General features: G+C 44.2%; 1 protein-coding gene across 1 annotated transcript in view; it reads left to right on the top strand.

The window, feature by feature from the left end:
- The window catches only part of LOC130128423 (CUB and sushi domain-containing protein 3-like), a 502,508-nt gene that overhangs the window by 442,729 nt on the left and 46,738 nt on the right, over positions 1–13,041 (top strand). Inside the window, exons 47-54 of the mRNA XM_056298036.1 lie at positions 2,795–2,875; positions 3,798–3,911; positions 4,052–4,240; positions 6,129–6,275; positions 10,308–10,496; positions 11,671–11,856; positions 12,402–12,596; positions 12,800–12,973. Coding sequence (XP_056154011.1) covers positions 2,795–2,875; positions 3,798–3,911; positions 4,052–4,240; positions 6,129–6,275; positions 10,308–10,496; positions 11,671–11,856; positions 12,402–12,596; positions 12,800–12,973 — 1,275 coding nt within the window. The remainder of the gene's footprint in view (positions 1–2,794; positions 2,876–3,797; positions 3,912–4,051; positions 4,241–6,128; positions 6,276–10,307; positions 10,497–11,670; positions 11,857–12,401; positions 12,597–12,799; positions 12,974–13,041) is intronic.

Raw genomic sequence — 13,041 nt, 5'->3', positions numbered from 1 at the left:
TCACCTTCTTCGCGAGCCCGCTGGTGTCCATTCACAACAATCCGCGCCCCCACACATGCACACGCAAACATGTCCGTCCGCCCCCACTAAGTTCTGTGTATCCGATCGTTTCTGTTCTATTACAGCATCAAAATACTTTCTTTTTTTCCCCTGTAAGAACAGAAGAGAGAGGGAGAATCCGCTTTCTGACATGTTGTTAATGAATTTCTGTCAGCTGTTTTCTTTTTACTGTCAGCTGCTGCACTCACAGGTAAAGAATAATCTGCCGCTCTAAATCTTATTTTCAAGGAATTTCTGTTTTGTTAGATGGGGTAGAGCAGAGATAGGCGGGAAAGATTTAGCATGAGAGAGTGACACGTCTGGTGTTTTCAACTATTCTGTCATTTGTGCCTTATTAGCCCATACATAAACAGCAGGAGCGATGGCTGAGAGCGAGAGATAAGCGCTTCCTGCTAAAATGGCTGCCCATGCACAGTGTCAGTTTGACGCATTACCGCAATACTGACCGTACGCCCGCAAAGATCATCCATCCAGAGTCGGGGGTACTTCTAATGATTTCGCTGCCTGGCAAATTAAATATTTAAAGTTAATTTCGGGCACGCATGCTCTTAAGATGGCCACCGTAAGATATTTGGTACTGTAATGCTGCCGCGGACCGGGGGGGTCGAGAAGAATGCTGATGTGACGCGAACGAGGAAGTAACGCTATAAAAGGGGTCTCGGAGCCTGTGAAATCGATGGCTGCTTGCACTGATCCTCTTTTACGTGCACACGCTTGAGCGTATGTTTGAGCGCTCACGCCCCGCGTGCACGCACACACAGATATACAGACAGACTGCGGGGGCTTTGATATGCATGAGAGCAGCAGATATTATTGGCAGGTCTCATTTTCATAGTCAATTTAATCCTGATTTATAGCTCTCAGCCCTATTTTTTCCTCTCCTCTCTCTCTCTACCTCTGCCTGTATTTTGTCTCTCTGCCGTTCTCTTTCCTAGCTCTCTGTTACCCCCCCCTCTCTCTCTCTCCCTCTCTCACAGTTACCTCTCTCACTCTCTCTCACACCTCTCTGTCTCTCTCTCTTTCTCTCACTCGCTCTCTTTCCCTAGCTCACTGTTACCTGTCTCGCTCTCGCTCACTCTCTCCCTCTCTCTCTCTCCCTGTCTCACTGTTACCTCTCTCCCTCTCTCTCACACCTCTCTGTCTCTGTCTCTCTCACTGTTACCTCTCTCTTTCTCTCACTCGCTCTCTTTCCCTAGCTCACTGTTACCTGTCTCGCTCTCGCTCACTCTCTCCCTCTCTCTCTCTCCCTGTCTCACTGTTACCTCTCTCACTCTCTCTCACACCTCTCTGTCTCTCTCTCTCTCACTGTTACCTCTCTCTTTCTCTCACTCGCTCTCTTTCCCTAGCTCACTGTTACCTCTCTCGCTCTCGCTCACTCTCCCTCTCTCTCACACCTCTCTGTCTCTGTCTCTCTCACTGTTACCTCTCTCTTTCTCTCACTCGCTCTCTTTCCCTAGCTCACTGTTACCTGTCTCGCTCTCGCTCACTCTCTCCCTCTCTCTCTCTCCCTGTCTCACTGTTACCTCTCTCACTCTCTCTCACACCTCTCTGTCTCTCTCTCTCACTGTTACCTCTCTCTTTCTCTCACTCGCTCTCTTTCCCTAGCTCACTGTTACCTCTCTCGCTCTCGCTCACTCTCCCTCTCTCTCACACCTCTCTGTCTCTGTCTCTCTCACTGTTACCTCTCTCTTTCTCTCACTCGCTCTCTTTCCCTAGCTCTCTGTTACCTCTCTCGCTCTCGCTCACTCTCTCCCTCCCTCTCACTGTTACCTCTCTTTCTCTCGCTCGCTCTCTTTCCCTATCTCACTGTTGCCTCTCTCTCGCTCTCTCTCACCTCTCTCTCTCTCCCTCACTGTTAACCTCTCACTCTCACTCTCCCTCTCCCTGTCTCGCTCTCTCACTGTTACCTCTCGCTCTCTCTCTCACCCCTCTCTCTTTCTCACTCTCTCACCCCTCTCTTTCTCTCGCCGGTACCTCTGTCCCTCCCTCCCTCCCTCCCTCTCTGTTACCCTCCCCCTCTCTCTCTAGCCGTTGGTGAGTGATCTATGGTCATGCAGTAATATTGATTAGAGCCTTCAGTATCTGTGAAGTCTGTTCCTTTTTATGATTCAAGGCAGAGCCTTATCTGTGAAGTCGGTCTCTATTTGATTTCGTGCTTCGTTGACCCGGGCGTCTGATCTTAACAGGCAAAGTTAAATAGTATCTAGAAAGATTAAAAGAAATGAGTAGAAAACAGGTTATATAACATGGCTATTTGTTTTTTTAATGCATTGTCCGAGGCACTGGTGGGGATATCATTACGGGCCTGGGTAAATGGTAGCTTGGATGGTCGTGTGAAGTTTGCTTTTGCAGTTTTGCTCGAAAGAAGTTACTGACTGGTCACCAACGGAAAGACATTAATATTGAAATAAAAAGAGGAGTCATTGCCAATTCATTTGAGACATTGACCTCAGTATGTGGCCTCTATGCCTCAGAGACCTGCGTATACTTTTTCATTTTGTTTCTTCATGGTCAAATTTGTTTACCAGGTTAGGCTGACGAAGCAGACTTCAGAGACACCTGGCGTTTATGCATTTCTCCTCAACATGTTTTTTTTTTCCTCTTGTTTCTTAACCCTTACCACCGCCCTCCGCTACCCTCATGTCCTCTCCTCCCTCCCTTCTCTCACTCTCCTTGTCTCATCCTCCCATCTGTTCTCCTCTCCTTTGCTCTCCTGTGTTTCTGCTCCTGCTAGCCTACCAGCTGAGAGTGTGCCAGCCTCCTCCAGAAGTGGCCAATGCTGACATGCTGATGGAGGATGGAGAGCTGGAGATAGGTGAGTTGTCATAAAAAAAGACATGCATGTTAGGGTTAATACTCCTGCCTGTGCCCCTGAGCAAGGCAGTGGAAAGAAACTGCAGTTGGTCCCCGGATACTGCAGCTGCCCACTGCGCCTATACAATAGGATGGGTTAAATGCAGAGAACTAATTCATTGTAAGAATACAATTTGTTGTAGTACAATGTCAAAGTGGCTTTCATTCATTTTCATCTGTCTATCTGTTTGTCTGTCCACCAGTCTGTAGTTTAAACTTGGACGACTGGGTAGCTGTGTTGTCCCACATATTTACTAGACTAATAGTACTTAGTATAGCTGACTGATTTTTGTGGCTGTAATCCTCTTTACCCATAGACATTATGCCTTTTCAGGATGTCTTTGGGTAAAACAATATACATCTTTACACAGCTCCAAAAAATCCCAACTTTTTCATACATGGTACAAACTGCACACTATTTTTCATCTGAATATAATCATTATTGAACATGCTAAAATCAGCCACTTCAGTTATGTTGAAATTGCTGACCTGAGACCAACATGTTGGATGGTCAACTACCCCTACACATTTTCATATAAAAATTATGCTTGTTGCTCCCTCTAGTGGCTCATAAACCTCCACTTGGAATTTGATGTAAATATTTGTGACAGCTCAAGTGAACATGACAGGTGTGGGAATCACCAGTATGGTCTTAAAGAATTTTAAGATTGAAATTGCTACCAAATAATGCAACCCTCTTATTTAAATATGGTGGCAGCCTGACCAGGGTGTCTCCCCGCCTGCCGCCCAGTGACTTCTGACATAGGCTCCAGCATCCCCGCGACCCTGAGAGCAGGATAAGCGGTTCAGATAATGGATGGATGGATGGTATTACAAAGACTACGTATTGAACTAAATCCATAACTTGGACTCCATCCTTCCAGGTGATATAATCAGGTACCGATGCCATCCTGGCTTCTCATTGGTTGGCAGTGAAATTCTAACCTGTCGCCTTGGAGATAGACTGCAGATGGATGGACCACCCCCGACATGCCAAGGTAAGAGTGTATATGTGTGTGTGTGTGTGTGTGTGTGTGTGTGTGTGTGTGTGTGTGTGTAAAATGCTACGGCGTTAAGTTTAGATGTATATTTCTAATTGAAGCTCGTTATCTCACTTCCCTTTCTGCTTTCTCTATAGTCCAATGCCCCGCCCATGACGTGCGGTATGACTCGTCAGGTGTCATCCTGAGCCCTGGTTGGCCAGACAGCTATCCGAATCTCCAGATGTGTTCCTGGAGCGTCACAGTGGAAAAGGGCTACAATGTTACCATCACTTTCGAAAGTTTCCACACTGAGAGAGAGTTTGATGTACTGGAAATATATGATGGTAAAACACACGGAGAAACACACTAACACACCAGTAGATGTACACACACTGATGTGTAGAAATATTTGATTGGAGTGGAGCACACGTGCTGTTCATGCATGGACTATCTCACATCATCTCTCACAAGCACCTTATGTGTATATATCAATCACAATATTACATTCTGCACACATATATCTGATAACCCTTCAAATTACAGCCCATTCATTAGCAGAAATAGCCGAGTAATAGTGGACTATAATGGATATGATTAAACAATAATGACCGGTTATTAGGCGGCACGATGGTGCAGTCATTAGCACGGTCACTTCACAGCAAGAAAGTCCTGGATTCGAGCCCTGGGTTAGTCCAACCTTGGGGGTCGTCCCGGGTCGTCCTCTGTGTGGAGTTGGCATGTTCTCCCCGTGTCTGTGTGGGTTTCTTCCGGGTGCCCCGGTTTCCTCCCACAGTCCAAAGACATGTAGGTCAGGTGGATCGGCCATGCTAAATTGTCCCTGTGTGTGTGTGTATGTGTATGTATGTGTATTTGTGTGTGAGTGTGTGTGTGTGTTGGCCCTGTGATGGCCTGGCAGCCTGTCCAGGGTGGGTGTCTCTCCGCCTGCTGCCCAATGACTGCTGGGATAGGCTCCAGCATCCCGCAACCCTGAGAGCAGGATAAGTGGTTTGGATAATGGATGGATGGACGGGTGGACCGATTATTACTTGGTACCAAACGAGTAGAAGGGGCATTTCTGTAATTCTGTTTTGCTTGCTTATTTAATGTGGTGTTAAATATAATCTTTTTAAACACTGAACAGAATTAATCTGTAAAATGTTGTGTCAAACACAAGTATTGCAAATGATTTGTGTCTCAGCGGTAAAAAGAAACTAGCTGTTAAACCTGAATATAAGGTGGACATTGAACCTCATTCTGTCTTTACTGTGGTTAAGTTACTCAGCAGTTACCGGTCATTACAGTACGTTATATTACCTGAGGATTTCTGCGTAATGAATGGTCTATTTTTCACAGGGTTACAATTAAGGATGGGTACCGAAACCCTGTGTTAAAAGGCACCGGTGCTAAATTATTAAAGACCGTAGTATTGATGAGCTCCGATGTTAACGGTACTGCTATTGGTATTGGAGAAATTAAGGAAATAAATGTCCTATGTATTTAGGCTACATAAACATTATCTTGCACCTTTTATCTCACCGACTCAGTTTCTAATTTGCAAGATTAATACATTTGTCTATGATGCATTTCTGCTATTCCCAATCCAGAGGAGAGATCTCTCTCTCTGAGCCTGTCGTATGTGCGAGCTGAGCTGAGGGGTGGGGCCAGCTCGCTTCCTCTCTCTCTCTCTCACATCCACACACACACACGGTTATACTTCACTAGAGTCGATGCTGACAATGCTCGTTGCAACAAGTATTTTGTAAGTAAGGGCTCCTCCCACACGCTACTTCCCCCCGGTGAAACTCCTCACTGTCAGGTGAAAAGAAGCAGCTGGCGACTCCACATGTATCCAAGGAGGCATGCGGTAGTCTACAGCCCCCACCCGCCCTGATCAGCAAAGCGGGTGGAGCAGAGATTGGGACAGCTCAGAAAAGTGGTGTAATTGGCCGGATACAATTGGGGAGAAAAAAAAAGGGGGGAGGGGATAAAAAAAAAACCCCAAAAAGAACCTACAAGAATACCATTAAAGTACCAGATCGATAAGCTGTATTGATAAGAGTAGTAGTACCATTAAAATCTTAACGATACCCATCCAGAGTTACTATACTATATCTAAAGTAATTGCTGATTTCAAATAAAACTCTCTCACCCACCCTCTTTTCCTTGCTCTGACCCCCTCCCTACCCTCCGCTGTCACCACCTGCCCCTCTACTTTGTCTCCACCTGCCTTAGGTCCTACAGCCAACAGTCCCACTCTTTCCACCTTGAGCGGTGACCTGCCGACGCCGTTCAACATCACCACCTCTGGTCACCAGTTCCTGGTTCGATGGTCATCAGACCACGGCACCAATAAGAGGGGCTTCAAAATTCGCTATGTTGGTGAGTACCAAAGTATGTATCCCAACTTTATTTTACTACTACTTTACACTGTTCTGATGCATGGCAATAAGGAGAGAGGGAGACAGACAGAGAGAAAGATGGAGAGATAGGTTTGGGCGGGGGGGGGGGGGGTGAACAAGGTAATTTTTCCACCAACTTTTCATGACTATTAACAAAAGATCACTTTTATACCAAAATTCAGGTGCTGAGTAGATGAAGTTTTTTTGGGGTTTATTTATGAGAAAACGCAATCGGTCCTTTAATCATCTCTCTGTCTGTTGCCCGAATTAGATTACAGGTCATTTTTTGACTTTTATTCATTAAAGTGAGATGCAATGATAGATGGATGGATGGATGGATGGATGGATGGATGGATGGATGGATTAAACATATGGGCGCACAACACCAGCAAACAGAAGACATAGAGAGTACACATTTCAAAGGGGGGAAAAATGCAGAACCTGAGGTCTCAATAAGGTTGTGTTTTTATCCTGCAGTACAGCCCCTGTACCCTCTGCATATTTTAGGCTACTGTTTAAAATACCAACTGATACAGGCACAAAGGAGTTTTTAAATCAATTCAATTTGCACCGCTGAGCTCTGTATCAGCTGCCTGACGGTAACAACTCATACTGAGAACACAGAACATGGGATGGGTCACAGAGGATTCTCTTCACCTGTTTAAGTACACACCGGTCAAAGAGAGACTGAAGATTACAATGATCTTTCTGACTGATGATTTTCATCGCAGTCTGAACCAAATGCGATAACTTTGATTTTGATGACAGGAAGTTTCCCGAACCACGCAGTCATTCCATACCTGATTACACTTTTGAAATCAGCCTGATAAAACAAAATCATAATTTTGTTGTTCGACTCCATACAGACACAGTCTACATAAAAAATACATTCTCTGGTGAATATTCCTGGTTAAAGATCTATCAATGTGGACACCAAGATACTTAAAGGACTGAACTTGTGTAACTGGCTGGTTATGTATAACCGCCGGACTGTGATCACAAACTTCTTTGGGATCCAAAATAATCTCCTCGGTTTTATTTATATTTAAAATTAGGTGATTTTTGTCGCACCAATCAACAAACTCCCTTACTCCTGAATGATAGATGTTTTTATCATCATGCCTATAAAGTAAACTTAACATGGCAGAATTGTCTGAGTATTGGAAAATATAATTCTGGGAGTTCCTGGGTGAGCACTCATTTGCGTACAGTGGAAAAAGAAGAGGTGAGCGGACAGATCCCTGTGGAGCTCCAGTACTGATAGTTTTTACCTGAGACAGACTGTTATTCACCTTAACCCACTGAGTTCTGTTTATTAAAAATGAGTGATACCACTTGATAACTGAAGAGTTGACATCCAGCTGTCTTAAGTTTCTGAATATGGCTGAAGAGTGTTAAAAGCAGAGCTAAAAATCAACAAAAAAAGCAGCCGAGCATAAGCTCTACTGTGCTCGAGATGTTTTAAACCGAGTGCATAATGGCAGTAACAGCATCATCCGCGCTCCATCCTTGTCTGTAAGCAAACTGTTATGGGTCTAATTTGCTGTTCAGGTCTGATTTCAGCAAACACTCTTATTTGTGCAAGGCTTTACCCTTTTACGTCTGGGAGTTTATGGGCATTAAGGCGCTTCATCGGGCCCGTAAGGGAGAGAGTTGCCTTGATCAAGGGCACATTTATTTCAGTTATTAAAGAGGGCGGGGGCATACCGATTCCCTTCCCCCCTGCGAGATTGTCCCTGTTGGTCAGACTCGTGCTGGTAACCCTTTCAAATGCAGTCACAAGCCAGCCGGGAGCCTGCTTTCCTAACCTTTAAGCGACTGCTGGCCGCTGTTATAAATGATTTACAGAAACATAGCAGAGAAGAGTGTCACTGCAAAGTCGTTTGCACTCACACTGGGCCTCATTCATCAACGGATTTGCTAAACTTCATTTATCAAAGACAGAAAAATTTAAACTTTTCAGAGTTCGACATTATATCGAACTGTGTACGACCTCAAAACACATTTTATTCAGCAGCGTTAGCTGTGGCATTATGCCCATTGTAGGAAATAACAGCGGCTGTTAATGCAGTGTTCTCAATAGAGTGCACCGTTGATGAGGATAAGAGAAAATGAGATGACCTAAAACCGTAATTGAATAAGAAAATAGCTGCATTCTGACAAAGCATTTCAGCTGTAAGTTAATAGTGACACCCTATCCATATTCAGATAAACAAAGGTGTCAGTTGATGGAGCCCTTTATGCACATTAGAGTACTTCACAGCACCACTGCCGCTGCGGTGGATCGGCATGATTAAAATAAACTCTGTATTATTGCGTGTTATTTCAGTACATACCAGGGAAAAATGATGTACTCAGGGAAAAGCCTCTTGAAGGTATTCAGCACATTAGGGACTGTGTGTCTCATAAACTGTGATACCAAAGGGATTGCTGGTCTCCATTTGGAGTGTGCCAGGGACCAAAAATTCAACTGCTGAAAGAACGAGGATGTACATGGGAATAGCAAAGGATCTTTGTGTTGGCCATTTAAAGTCTTGTACTGAAGTATGACCGAGTAGAAATAGAAGATGGCAAGGTATACTCATCCTTATCGATAAAAACACAAATAGATAAATATGTGTAATCCTCCAGTGCTGCGAAGTCAGCCATTGCAAATGGAAGTCATTTCGGAACCTTGGTCTCTTATAGCGGCGGCATGATGGTGCGGTGGTTAGCACGGTCGCCTCACAGCAAGAAGGTCCCCGGTTTGAACTCCGGGGTAGTCCAACCTTGGGGGTCATCCCAGGTCGTCCTCTGTACGAGGTTTGCATGTTCTCCCCATGTGTGCGTGGGTTTCCTCCGGGTGCTCCAGTTTCCTCCCACAGTCCAAAGACATGTAGGTCAGGTGAATCGGCCGTACTAACCAGATCCCTAGGTGTGTGTGTGTGTGTGTGTGTGTGTGTGTGTGTGTGTGTGTGTGTGTGTGTGTGTGTGTGTGTGTGTGTGTGTGTGTGTGTGTGTGTGTGTGTGTGTGTGTGTTGGCCCTGTGATGGCCTGGCAGCCTGTCCAGGGTGTCTCCCCACCTGCCGCCCAATGACTGCTGGAATAGGCTCCAGCATCCCGCATCCGAATTCAGATAAGCGGCTTGCATAATGGATGGATGGATGTCTCTCATAGCTTCACATTTTGTTTGCATTAATAATGTTGATAATTTTTTCATTGGCTTTTTATGGTACGCTTGCATTTTCAAGAGGCAAACCCCAAACCTTTATCAAACTATTGGAGTGTGCATAATTTTCTAATAATGCGGGTAGCCATTAAATGATTCCTCAACAATTTTCTTTAGTCATCTATGCCTACTTTTAGTAGTCTCTGCCCAAGCTCTCATGCCAGCAGGGTCTATTAAATTCCATATAAATGTTATTAGCATTCCTACAAATTTCATTTTCCATCTACTGTTGTCCTGTCAACATTTGATTTTGCTGGAGAGGCTATTTAATACCAAGCCATAAACAGTGCAGTCAGAATGTCACAAAATTAGCAATGTTTCCTGGCAATGAAAGGATTGCTAACTAGCCAAGGTGACACTTGCCATCAGTCCATTATGATGATTGTATATTATTTAATTCATTGGCAGTCACATTAGTGCAGTAACACTAAAAGCTTGATTGCAAGATGCTGTTGCATGTTTATTCACAGTTTAGTACACTGACGCAGAAAGCCCTGACTGCAGTCTTGCAGAGTGGTGACGAAAACATGGGCGTTGCTAAACTGATTGATTAATTGATTGACACCCCGACTCTATTGTAAATTTGCCTGACATGGCCCGCCGCTGAACAGGAACGCAACAAATCACCGTGCTGGGTCACCATTCTGCAAGCCCACAGTAAAGCACACTTGCAATGATGTGGCTTTTCTGTTATATAAGCATCAAGCCGGTAACGTTAACCTGCTGGAAAACCGCAGTGCTGTCATGTCATTTTTAAACCGCATCTTTTCTTCCTCTTCTTCTTCTTCTTTTGTTCCCTCTCAGCCTTGTACTGCTCTACTCCTGACTCGCCCCTCCATGGTTCGATATCCTCTCAGACCGGTGGCCATGTAAACAGCGTGGTGCGCTGGGCCTGTGATCGTGGTTACCGTCTCCTCGGCAATGCCACGGCAACCTGCCGACGCACACCACTCGGTATTCACGTCTGGGACTCACCTGTGCCCGCCTGCCAAGGTGCATGCATGCATTTTTCACTGTATTTGTGTGACTATGTGTCTGTGCATGTGTGACTGAGTGCACGTGTGTGTGTGTGATTGTGCATTTGCATGTTTGTGTGCAATGCCTAATGACTCATTCCATTTGCTAAATGCAACTTCCGGGTTTTCCATATGGCTGAGAAGCACTTGGGCAAAGAAATAAAATGTAATTCTGCAAGTAATCATTCAAGGCCCCCAGGAATATCAGGTGAAGAAAACTTGTTTTTTTCCCCCCTTTGCCTGTACCCTACCGTGTTAGTACTGGACTCCTATTGCAGGTTGTGGTCCACGATGATTGATGAATTTTTTATGCCCCACCTGCTTTTTTTCTCAACCTGCACATAAAGCAGAAATAGCGTGCTGCAGCTCGTACCCGGTTCCAGTAGAAGGTGAAACGAAGAAACTGGCAGATTGTCATTACAGTGTAATGACAATCAGAGTGCTTTAAAAGTCAGTCTATTGAAAAATGCTGCGCAGCAAAATGTTTGCCGTTGGTTATCTTTGGTTTGCAAGGAGACTAATGGGCCATAGTATCCGTCTAAACCTGCCAGAGGGCTGGCAGTCTAAACTTTTCTTAATACTTGCTGGAGTTTGCCAGCTAAATTATGGCACTGAGGCATCGAGCATATTAAATATGCTGCACTTTCTGTTCTATCGTGGATCCTGCTAATATGTGCTATAATAAACAACCACTGGTTTACGATGCAATTACAACACTCTAAGTAAATAAATTGATGTGTTGTGTCTACGGTAGTTAAACTGCAATAGTATGTAGCCTACTACTACTAATGTCGACCCCTGCTGTTAGATTTGCAGATCTGGTCTAGGATATTCAAATGCTTGACCTCACCGTTCAGCCTGTGGGCTTGACTTTGATCAAACATTTAAATCTTCTGTGTTTATTTGTTAGTTACAATTAACCACACTTGACAGCTGTACTCATTTACAAAATACACACGAGCTCTATTGCGGGTCGGAATTGCTCGCCAAAATGTCAAACCGTCACTCTTCAGATGCTTCCCCCTCACACACTGTACATGGAGAAAGACAGTTTGGATGCAGGAAAGTGTACTCGTGCATGTGTGTGTATCCTTGCTTGTCTGTGCGTGGTCCTCTAAAACAGCATGTATCTAAATGTTTGTCTCCCCCAGCGGTGTCATGCGGGGCACCTAAGGCGCCAGTAAACGGTGGAGTTTTAACAGCCGACTACTCTGTTGGCACTCGAGTTTCGTACTTCTGCAATGACGGTTACAGACTTTCCAATAAGGAACTGACTTCAGCCGTCTGTCAGCCTGATGGAACGTGGAGCAACCACAATAAGATACCAAGATGTTCTGGTTAGTTACACATACCTTTCTACATCAGTATACTCACAGTTTGTCTTAATTACTGATACCCTGAAATCAATGTGCATTGCGAAAATTGGTTTATTCTCAAAAGTCGGTTTTTGTGTTTTTTTGGGGAGTTTTTTCTTTGATACCCAGCCTAAATACTGTCATACTTTATTTCATGCACAATACCTTTTCCAGTAAAGAAGTGACTTCATTTGGCCGTCTGTGTGATGCAGTATAGAGGAATGATAATGACACATCACAGTGTAATGGATAAGTTATTTCAACACAGCCAAAGAAAATGAACTAGAAATGAAGATTAACATTTGACTTGACTCATTTCTATACTTATGAGCTGGTTTGTCAGAGGCGGTGAAATTCCATTCCGGTTTTTTTCCATTTTGTCTATTTTAATCAATGTGTAAATGTACATACAAATAGAAACAGACCAACTATCACGTACAATAAAGAACTAACTTCACAATACCTTTTTTAATCTCTCTCTCTCTCTCTCTCGGTCTGTCTCTCTCTCTGTCTTTCTTTCTGTCTAGTCGTCGTATGTCCCAGTATTGGTTCATTTTCTCTGGAGCATGGTCGATGGAGGATTGTTAATGGTTCTCACTACGAATTCAGAACTCGTATCGTGTTCACCTGCGATCCTGGATACTACAGACTAGGCCCCGCCCACATCCAGTGCCTGGCCAATGGCATTTGGAGTTGGAAAAATGAAAGACCACACTGCCAGAGTTAGTGAAATTTGTTATTATTAATATTATTATTAATATTATTGTTATTATTATCATTATTATTATTAACATTATTATTGTCATTATTATTATTATTATCCTAGCTACCAAGACAAACGGGTATTTGTTGTTAGTTATATATTACATTTTGTTGAACAAGTGTATACCTCATTGCTTGATTTGTATGTGTGCTTGTGTTTTAGTCATTTCCTGTGGTGACCTACCAGCTCCTCCCAGTGGCAAGAAGATCGGTACTCAGACGAGCTTCGGCGCTACATCCATTTTCACTTGCGATGCCGGTTTCATGTTGGTGGGGTCAACCGTCAGAGAATGTCTGTCATCGGGACTTTGGAGTGGAACTGAAACACGATGTTTAGGTACGCGAGATACATTTACAGTACAGGCCATGTGATAAAATACTCTGCATGTCATCCTGGCTACTGAA

The sequence above is a fragment of the Lampris incognitus genome, chromosome 18, assembly GCF_029633865.1.
Source record: "Lampris incognitus isolate fLamInc1 chromosome 18, fLamInc1.hap2, whole genome shotgun sequence".
Taxonomy (NCBI): domain Eukaryota; kingdom Metazoa; phylum Chordata; class Actinopteri; order Lampriformes; family Lampridae; genus Lampris; species Lampris incognitus.
Note: the sequence above shows the minus strand (reverse complement) of the source record. Positions and strands in the feature narration are given on the sequence as shown.